Source organism: Sinocyclocheilus anshuiensis, unplaced genomic scaffold, assembly GCF_001515605.1.
Source record: "Sinocyclocheilus anshuiensis isolate Anshui unplaced genomic scaffold, SAMN03320099.WGS_v1.1 scaffold214, whole genome shotgun sequence".
Taxonomy (NCBI): Eukaryota; Metazoa; Chordata; class Actinopteri; order Cypriniformes; family Cyprinidae; genus Sinocyclocheilus; species Sinocyclocheilus anshuiensis.
In genome coordinates, this window is record NW_015544136.1 from 430,233 (window position 1) to 440,688 (window position 10,456).

A 10,456-nucleotide genomic window follows, 5' to 3' on the forward strand; every position below is an offset into this window, starting at 1 on the left:
TTTTTTTTTAATCTTTTATCTTTGCAGGAAGTCAGTGAGTCATTTGTTTGAATAAATTCATATAAATGCATCACTTGAATGAACTGAATCACTTTAATCAGATTTCTAAATGTTTCATAAGTGACAGACTGTTACTGGACAAGTTACACTATTACATTAAGCTTAACTGCTGTCAGGCTACTGAAAAATGTAGTTAAGTTAGTAGCGACACTACTTTTAGTTAGTTACTCCCCTGCTGGTCAGGTCAGCACGAAGCTCTCTAGCTGTTTGTCAAACTATTGTGTGCGTACAGTATGAGTTCCCTCATGGGCAATCCTGTCCAGCACATGGGTTATACAATGGTCCTCCAGTGTTGGTGACTGAGGGTGATGAAGTGAAACTGTTCCAAGTGACAGGCAAGTCTGAAGGCACAACCGTCCCTCGACACAAAACCAGCCTTTGGTGCCCTTGCGGAATAAGCCAGCCTGGATGAAGTCTGTGAAAGAGACAGTGAAGGGATTGGGAGAGCTGGAAAAAATAGCATGAGCGTTTGGGATGTTTCTGGAAAGACCTGAGGAAAAGGCAATTCAAGGCTTCAAGAAGATTACTGGCGAGTGAGCCAGCAGCCGACTGGCGAGAGGAGTGTTAGTCTGCCAGCTCATAAAACACACCAGGGGCTGTATTTCTTCCATTTTTCCCTCTCAATCCCGCTGTTTGTCTCCCGCTAGCTTGAGTATGTGCTGCAGACGGTCTTTAGAGCTGTCAACACTGAACTCTGTAAACCTGTCCTAATGTGGTGGAGGTTAGGGACCAGTAGACAGCAGGTTGTTCACCTCATGCCACTGGGAACTTTCAGTCATTTTTGTACAGCTAGTAAAAATTTTAGCGCTTAGCTGAAAGACCTGCTTTCCACATAATGCATCCAGTGCGTCCATGGTGGTGGTATAAATTTTCATGGTTTTATTATGGTGTGTGGAAGGATCATCCAGCAGGCCCTGAAAGCTTTTAGAGGTCATGTGATCATGTGGGGCCTTTGAAAACTTTATGACTGAAGGCCTCAAGCCCTCTGAGAATGGAAGTGCAGTGTGTTGGATTCAGTCATAGATTGCTGTCCATGTCTATTTTAGGAAGGTGATATAATTTCATTCATCCCTATTCTTTCCTAGACACCTCTGTATCCAGGACTATGAATTAGAGACGGCCTACTTATGCAATCGCATAACAGCAAATCAAGCACAGACAGAACCTCTCCATCTCTCTCGCTGTTCAAAGAGCCATTAGTCTTAAAGCTGTGGTTTAGTAAAACATGTGTAATGAATCTGCTTGAAAAATATAATTTGCATTTATTTCGGTTAGAGAGAATCATTTAGTCGGTGTGATGTTAGGGCACAAAGGTCACACCTGTGATTTTTCCCTCTTTGTTTCCTGAACATGAATGTTGAAACAAAAGCCCTGGTCTCAGGGGTATTAAATCTTATACATCTTGGAGCTTAAATCTTTTTAAAACATTGGAAAGAATTTAGTATAAAATAACTGTGCAATGAAGCATTGAGTGCTACATCGTTTATGAGAAAAAGAACTGTCCCTTTAAGTAAACTGCACATGAAATAAGAAACTGAATTTCATATATTTAGCTCATAAATACAGTAAACATCTGCTACAGTTTAGTCTGACTTTGGAAAAATTGACTGGTCTGAGACTAAAGAGTCTAGACTAAATCAGTTGGACTGAAGAATTCACATTACAATTTTAATAATAATAAATAGACAAATTACTGTTTATGTTTGACTGAAATGTAAATTTTAAAGTGCATTTAAACCTACAGTTAGGGCAGAGCAGTAAATTGAAATCTATATTTATCATTAAAAAAATGAGTGAATGATGTTGATGATACATTTGAGTAATTTTCAATATTTAGCCTACATTACACATACTCAAGTATGTGTGATGCTCATAGTGTTTCCAGCGTCTGCTGTCTCACTTTACATGAACTTCATCTCCAAAACTGTTCTTACGGTTCACTTCATGAGCATTTTTCCATTTCATTTGATAACAGCTATGGTCAAAAACAGACTGAAACACAAAGGTCCAAAATAAAATCAAAATAAAAGTTTGGCTTAACTTGGAGAAATTATGACAAATATAGTACTATTGTAAAATGTACCTCTCTAAGTAATAAGAATAACAACAAGATGTTGTTTATGTTTCATATAATCAAGATTTTGTTCATGTTTTTCCATGTTTTATAAACAGATCAGTTGTGCAGAACCTTATTTGACAAAATAAATGCAAATGCAAACTTAAATTAAATGAATAAAAAAAAATTCTTAAATGTTTAAAGTTTTATTCATTAATTTCACGATTTTTAAAGTTTTTTTTTATTTTTTTTTTACTTAAAACACATAATCCAGAAAAAAATAATATGGAAAACACAGAATTTGGGAAACAATACATCCAATTATATGGGGCCCTAAATTAAAATAATTTATTCTGTAGACTTTACTTGTAAACAGGCAAGTTATATTTACATAAATGTAAGGTTTTACAGGTAACCAATAAATCAGCAGGAAAGAAAAGTTTCACGTCTTTGAAAAACAACTTAAATTTCAGTCTGTTCCTCACACATAGCTAGCGTATGACTTCAGAAGCACAACTGTGTGGCAGGCATACCTGCATTAGCATGAGACAGATGTTGACCTGCTTTACTTTTCCATTGTATGCTGTCTCTTGCTGGATGTCCAGATGGATGCTAAAGCCACACTTTTGTTTTCCATCTACAAATTTCCTTTCTTTGCATCACCGTTGCAGGTGTTGACCATCTGGATTACGCTAATCTCCAGGGCAACAGCTGACCTGACCTGCGAAGCTCTGCTCCTGCTCTCCACAAATCCTACAGGTAAGTCACCATAACTGATCTGAAACCAGTTTTGCTTTGTGGTATATAAGAGTTTAGATTTGGTTTCGGAAGCATGGTCATAGATCAGATACGCGAGTCAACTTAATGGCCTCTGGTGTTAATGGTCTCCCGTTTGAGGTATTGATAAAGTGTCATGGCGGCTGATGGGATTGGTGGTTAAGCTGCATATCACCAGTACATCTGAAAAAGGATTCCGTTGGCCTTGAGAACCTTTACTGAACACATTTACAGGAGACTTTGGTCTTTATGAACGTCGTTCCAAATCTGTATGAACCTGTGGAACACAAAATTATATATTTTTGAAAATGTTAAAAATATATATGGTACCGGGATCTAAACCAACTCAGAGAAAGGGAACGAGGCTAATAGTGCGTAACCCTTACCATACAGGATTTCAGAAAAGTGCGCAAAGCATAACGTGCACACTTACCACTATGTGGATTTTAGAAAGTGCGCAAAGCTTAAATTGTGCACTTACCATAATATGGATTTAAGAGTTTTCCAAGCATCTGTTCACAGATACCCGGAAGTACTGAGCCAAACGGGAGAGGCAAGCTCAAATACAACCCTCTAAGGTGAGGGGAGCACTGCCTGAGACAGCATTACACAAGAAGGTTCTCGCAAATGCCACCTATACTTCCCGCTCGATGCCTCAGCAAGAGGGGATATCCTGGTGACTAGGAGGCCCCTCAGGGCGACCTAGATACAGTATACCAAACAGGGCAGCCTAAAAGCATAAGCCCAGCCCGGACGTCCAGGAAATTCTGCAGTGCCGTGCCGGGGGCCTGATGGTCAGGAAGGCTCCCGCAGAAGCCTGTGACCTGGCCACATGATCCAGGAAGCATGAAGCCGAAACCAGGCTATCATACCAGCTGGACATCATATCGACGAGTGAAGTAAACACAGCAAGTCGAGCACCCGGTTTCTGAATCCAACAGAGGGGCTGCTCACCGAGGACCGACCCTAGAAAAGGACAGAAACACACAGGTCCCGGAAAACACTGCAAAGGAAGCTAGTCATACGTGACAAACATAGCTGTTATTGCTCAGAAAAGGCAATATTAGGAGATGAAAGTTGTGATGGCTGGATTCAGTTTTTTGCGCTGCTTTGAAAAGCCCAGCCTTACTGTGGTTTATTTTGGTTTGCAGTTAAAGCAGAGGGGTAAATCGAACACTAATGCAAGAATGCTGGGATACACTGTGCATCTGTTTGTGTTCAGGGCTTTGCAAAGGCTTAGTGAGTGTGAATTGGTGTAAAACTATACAGAATTAAGTATTTTCTATGTACAGTTTTCACCTGCAAATATTACGTTTAAAGAGTAAAATAGTGCATAAACTTTGTACATTAAACTGAGAAAATTGCTGCACAGTTGCTCTTTTATACAGTATTGTAAGTAGTTATTTTTCATTTGAGGATCAACTGTGTCTCTATTAAAAATAAAAATAGCCAAAAAAAACGAGATAATAGATGACATTTAGCAAGAGTTTACAGCAATACAAACTAATGCAGATAACATGCCCCACATAATTTGGCCTTGGAAAAACTTTTGATTGCAGACCACATCAACGGTAATTGACCGTAACAAAAACCAGGGTCATTTGGTAATTCAATTTCTGTCTGAATCGCAATGTTTGAGTTTGTATGGAGCAATTGGTTAAAACGCTATTTTAAAAATCTTAAGTAGCTGCTGGTATGGCACAGAGGATGCTTGTTTCAGAGAGGAGAGAACGTCTCTAGGTTACGTATGTAACCATGGTTCCCCGACGGAAAGAGACGCTGCGTCGATATCGCTTTGGGAATGCCCCTGCGTGACCGCGTTCTGAAGCACGTGTTGAGAGTGGAGCATACGCAGCGAGAGTAACTCGCAGTGAGGACAATCAGCTCCTCGAAAGCTGACCGTGCATGCTCCGCTCCTAAACAAACAACACACAGATCGTGTGTATCCCCCGCTGCCAGATAGTGTGGGCAGGGAGGCACACAACGTCTGTAATGCCGTTTGCTCGCCATAGATATTAGTTTAGACTTTGATATATTCTTTTGAATGCTTATGGACTGACAGACAACAGTAAATAGACTGACACATACACAGAGCGCTACTGAAGAGCAGAAGCTAACTTGCGCTCTGCCGGATGCGCTTTTATACTTCCTGGCGCTCACGTCACCCCGCTCGTGACGTCTCGCTGCTCCATTGGACTGATTTCACACGTGCTTCAGAACGCGGTCACGCAGGGGCATTCCCAAAGCGATCTCGACCGCAGCTCGAGTTCCTGAAGGGGAACTGAAATATACTATGGCCAAGTGTACACACTACAAAAATGTTTGATTGACAGTCACATGTAAATATGGCTTAAATTGCTTAAATTATTCCTTTTTGGAATACAGGCGTTATTCCTAAATAATAACCTGCAACGTTTTGTAAATAAGAAACATGGATGCCAACCGTTTTATTTGTATTTGTATTTATTTTTTTATATTGTTTAAACCTTTTTTTGTTTTGTTTTTTAACTTCTAAGAGATCCTCATTTATAAAGTAATTATTTTTTTTCACATTTATTCTGAATTCATATATTAACTATTTTAAGAAACATGGATGTTCAACAAGTGAAATTACTAGGGTGTTTTTACTAGAAAAGCAGGAAACTCAGCAACAGTCTCCATTTGTTCTTGTTGGTGTTTTGGAGAATCAATTGAGAAAAATCTTGTCCTATCTTATGTTTTGTTTTGTTTTTTCTTGACAATTTCTTCACACGTTTTACCTCAGTTATTATCGATCTTGATTTTTTTTTTGAACCTATGTTCAGATATTCATAACAGGCCAGTTCAAGTTCAGATCAAACCAATCTGGTTTGACATATGGCCTTAAAATTTTAACGAGTAAATCTCTCACATACGGTGAAGTTAACATGGCTTTCCTCATAAATACACACATGTGCTGATCCATCCGGTAGACAGATTAACGGATCATGTTTACACCACTGAACTATATATGTGTACAGGGTCGTACAACCATTCGGTGAGTCAATAGTGCGCTGGTTAAACCTGCAGTCAGATAAGATTTTCCCAGATGAAACCAAATGTCGTATTTTTAAAAGCTCACAATGTAATACGTAATTAATCTATCTTGATCGCCTGTAAAACCAGAACCTTTCACTGGCCGGCTCGACCAAGTGATGATATAATTATACAAGTCTTGAAGAATTCAACCACTAATCTCCAGCGCAGCTGCGACAACAAAGCCTGCTGGTGTCAGCGCAACAATTGCGAACTCAAAAGGAGTCAATGTTGTGTAATATCACTGTGTAAAAAAACTCACATTGGCTATCTGAGCTGAATGATGAAACGTTTTTAATAGATGTTCTATGTCTGCCAGTCTTAGATTCAATTTTGCGTGTGCTGCATCTTAAGGAAGGAAAACAGGCCAGGGATGGGGCTGTCTAGGGATTGCAGTCCCCGTGGGGACGATTATGAAATGGCGAGTAATACCCTCAACCCGTCTGTCTCGCTCAGTATCGACACAGAGAGACAGATGATGTTGAATGTTACTTCCCCTCCTAGGTGCTCTCATGAGAAAATCTGGCATCCCGAACCACATTTTGAATACTGTTTTCGAAATGATTCCCTATAGGGTCCAAAAATGGCACCTACCCAGAGGAAAAATGTATTGCTCAGTGGTTGCTTTCCCTAAGCTCAGGAGACTTAGATGAGATTCTCATATATCTCTCATTTTAGTATCAACAGCATTTCAGATGTTTCTCCTAAAATTCCTTAGGAAAAATAGAAGTAGACACAAATGAGAAATATTTGAGAAAAAAGAGTCAGAGAATAGAGAAAATGGTGGAAGAAACATAGAATATCTCTTTATTGTCTTGCTGCAATCTCTATCAAGAGGAGAAATAAAAGTAGACACAACTGAGACATGATAAAGTTCTGAAAAAAAGGAATCCAAAATGACAATGGGAGAGAAACGTGTGAGAAACATGGGAGATCCCTTTATTGCCTTGTTGTAATCTCTTGCAAGACTCCATTATAAAAATGTTTTACTGCTCAGAGGTTGCTGTTGCTTATTTTATTGCAAAGGGGTTTTTCACCTTCAATGGTCATGACAGTAGGAGTAGAGACAGGAAACAATTGGACAGGTGAGACTTGAACAGGAGCAGGAAAGTACCTTTAGCTGGGATTCGAACCCATGTTGTCTGAGGTGCAGTTGTGCCTTCACATTGATGTGCTGCCCACATATAGGATTAGATCTCTGCCACAATTATGCGCACGAAATATCATATTTTGAGTGCACAAAAGTGCATTTTGTATGCGCGCGATCTGAGTTTTGTGGAGAAAATGTTCGTTTCGCAAAGAAAAAAGTATTTAGAGCGCACTAAAATTAATTTTGCATTTAAAATACGTTTTTGGATGTGTGCAGACCTTCTCTTTTGCGTGTGCAACGTTTCACTAGCTTGCTCACCTGATGCCCACCCTCAGTGCTCTCTACATGCCAACGGCTCGCTTGCTCAACACAGCTCAGCGTGACAATATGCCATAATTCCAGCCAATCAGAGACGAGGCTGCTAAATTCTGATTGGCTGCCTTGACGAGCAAGCTAGTGAAACGTTGCACGTGCAAAAGAGAAGGTCTGTACACATCCAAAAACTTATTTTAAGTGCAAAATTGATTTCCGTGTGCTCAAAATACTTTCTTCTTTGTGAGACAAACATTTTCTCCACAAAACTCAGATCACGCGCGTGCAAAACGCACTTTGCGCGCTCAAAATATGATCTTTCGCGCGCAGAATTGTGGCAGAGATGTAATCCCATACCCACAAGGCTATGGCTCTGACAGAGGTTACTCTACGCTCAGGATACTAAGGGGTGATTCTCTTATATGTCTCTTTGAGATATCAGCTTTGTCTTAAGATGTCTTCAGTCTTATTTTAGGAGAAACTTTAAACTTTTACTAATATTGTAAATACTAAAGCTATCATTTAAATAGCATTAAACATTTCAGAATATCAAGGGTTACTAGTTTAAATGTTTAAATTTATCTTCAATGTCCAGCATTTTTATTGAACAAATGTAACAAAAGTGTACCAGTGTTTCTTTTATGTTTTTATTTTATTTTATTTATTTTTTCCTTTGTTTAGCATTAAAATTTTGTCTTGTACAGCCCGTTTTTGCATGCATGTAAATATAGGTTATGGTTTCCTCTGTTAAATCATTGTGCAACAAAACACTGTCTACATAAAACAACTTCAAATATGACAATGCATGTATTGTTTTTATTGTCTTTGGTGTTGATAAATGGCATTGAAGCTAACCAGAGTGAAGAAAAATAAAATAAAAAAGATCTAAAAGATCTCTCTCAAATATTTCTCATAGACAGAAATGAGGTTACTTTAAGATTTAATGGAAACTTTTGCTTGAGTCTCCTGCTTCTCAAACTTGTCTCCTGCAGACAAAAACTCTAACACTGTCACAATGGTCTCCTTTTAACGCTTTAAAAGAGATCTCAACAACATCACACACTGCTCAGATATTTCTCCTAGTCTAAAGACAATGGATCTCTCACATTTGTCTCTTTTAAAGCTTTAGAAGAGATCTCAACAACATCACACACTGTGCTCAGATATTTCTCATTAGGTAGAGTCTCTAGATCTCTCACATTTGTCTCTTTTAAAGCTTTAGAATAGATCTCAACAATATCACACACTGTGCTCAGATATTTCTCATTAGGTAGAGTCTCTAGATCTCTCACATTTGTCTCTTTTAAAGCTTTAGAATAGATCTCAACAATATCACACACTGTGCTCAGATATTTCTCATTAGGTAGAGTCTCTAGATCTCTCACATTTGTCTCTTTTAAAGCTTTAGAATAGATCTCAACAATATCACACACTGTGCTCAGATATTTCTCATTAGGTAGAGTCTCTAGATCTCTCACATTTGTCTCTTTTAAAGCTTTAGAATAGATCTCAACAATATCACACACTGTGCTCAGATATTTCTCATTAGGTAGAGTCTCTAGATCTCTCACATTTGTCTCTTTTAAAGCTTTAGAATAGATCTCAACAATATCACACACTGTGCTCAGATATTTCTCATTAGGTAGAGTCTCTAGATCTCTCACATTTGTCTCTTTTAAAGCTTTAGAATAGATCTCAACAATATCACACACTGTGCTCAGATATTTCTCATTAGGTAGAGTCTCTAGATCTCTCACATTTGTCTCTTTTAAAGCTTTAGAATAGATCTCAACAATATCACACACTGTGCTCAGATATTTCTCATTAGGTAGAGTCTCTAGATCTCTCACATTTGTCTCTTTTAAAGCTTTAGAATAGATCTCAACAATATCACACACTGTGCTCAGATATTTCTCATTAGGTAGAGTCTCTAGATCTCTCACATTTGTCTCTTTTAAAGCTTTAGAATAGATCTCAACAATATCACACACTGTGCTCAGATATTTCTCATTAGGTAGAGTCTCTAGATCTCTCACATTTGTCTCTTTTAAAGCTTTAGAATAGATCTCAACAATATCACACACTGTGCTCAGATATTTCTCATTAGGTAGAGTCTCTAGATCTCTCACATTTGTCTCTTTTAAAGCTTTAGAATAGATCTCAACAATATCACACACTGTGCTCAGATATTTCTCATTAGGTAGAGTCTCTAGATCTCTCACATTTGTCTCTTTTAAAGCTTTAGAATAGATCTCAACAATATCACACACTGTGCTCAGATATTTCTCATTAGGTAGAGTCTCTAGATCTCTCACATTTGTCTCTTTTAAAGCTTTAGAATAGATCTCAACAATATCACACACTGTGCTCAGATATTTCTCATTAGGTAGAGTCTCTAGATCTCTCACATTTGTCTCTTTTAAAGCTTTAGAATAGATCTCAACAATATCACACACTGTGCTCAGATATTTCTCATTAGGTAGAGTCTCTAGATCTCTCACATTTGTCTCTTTTAAAGCTTTAGAATAGATCTCAACAATATCACACACTGTGCTCAGATATTTCTCATTAGGTCACAATGGTCTTCTTTAAAGCTTTAGAAGAGATTTCAACAACTTTACACACTGTGCTCAGATTTTTCTCCTTAGCTGAAGACTCTGGATCTCTCACATTTGTCTCTTTTAAAGCTTTAGAAGAGGTCTCAACAACATCACACACTGTGCTCAGATTTTTCTCCTACACTAAAGACTCGAGAGCTCTCACATTTGTCTCCTCTAAATTTCAGAAGTGATCTCAATAACTTTCCAAAGTGTGCACCAAGTCAAATGCCTCACTATGAGCTCAAACATTTCTTCTAGGGCTGTGCAATATATAGAAATTATCGAAATATCGCACATGTACATATCGCAATATGCATATCGCTACAGCTTGCAATATTTGGGGCCATGAACAAAAGACAAAGAGAAAATCACTCATTGCTCTTACGTAAATAACTTTTGTAGCTTAAAGGGGTCATATGATGCTTTTTTAAAGATCATTATTTTGTGTATTTGGTGTAACAGAATATGTTGACATGCTTTAATGTTCAAAAAACACATTATTTTTCA

General features: G+C 38.2%; 1 protein-coding gene across 1 annotated transcript in view; it reads left to right on the top strand.

Moving 5' to 3' along the window:
- Positions 1-10,456, top strand: part of LOC107694955 (corticotropin-releasing factor receptor 1-like) — a 92,383-nt gene that overhangs the window by 42,170 nt on the left and 39,757 nt on the right. The window contains exon 2 of the mRNA XM_016494681.1: positions 2,788-2,875. Within this exon, the coding sequence (XP_016350167.1) occupies positions 2,788-2,875 (88 nt within the window). The remainder of the gene's footprint in view (positions 1-2,787; positions 2,876-10,456) is intronic.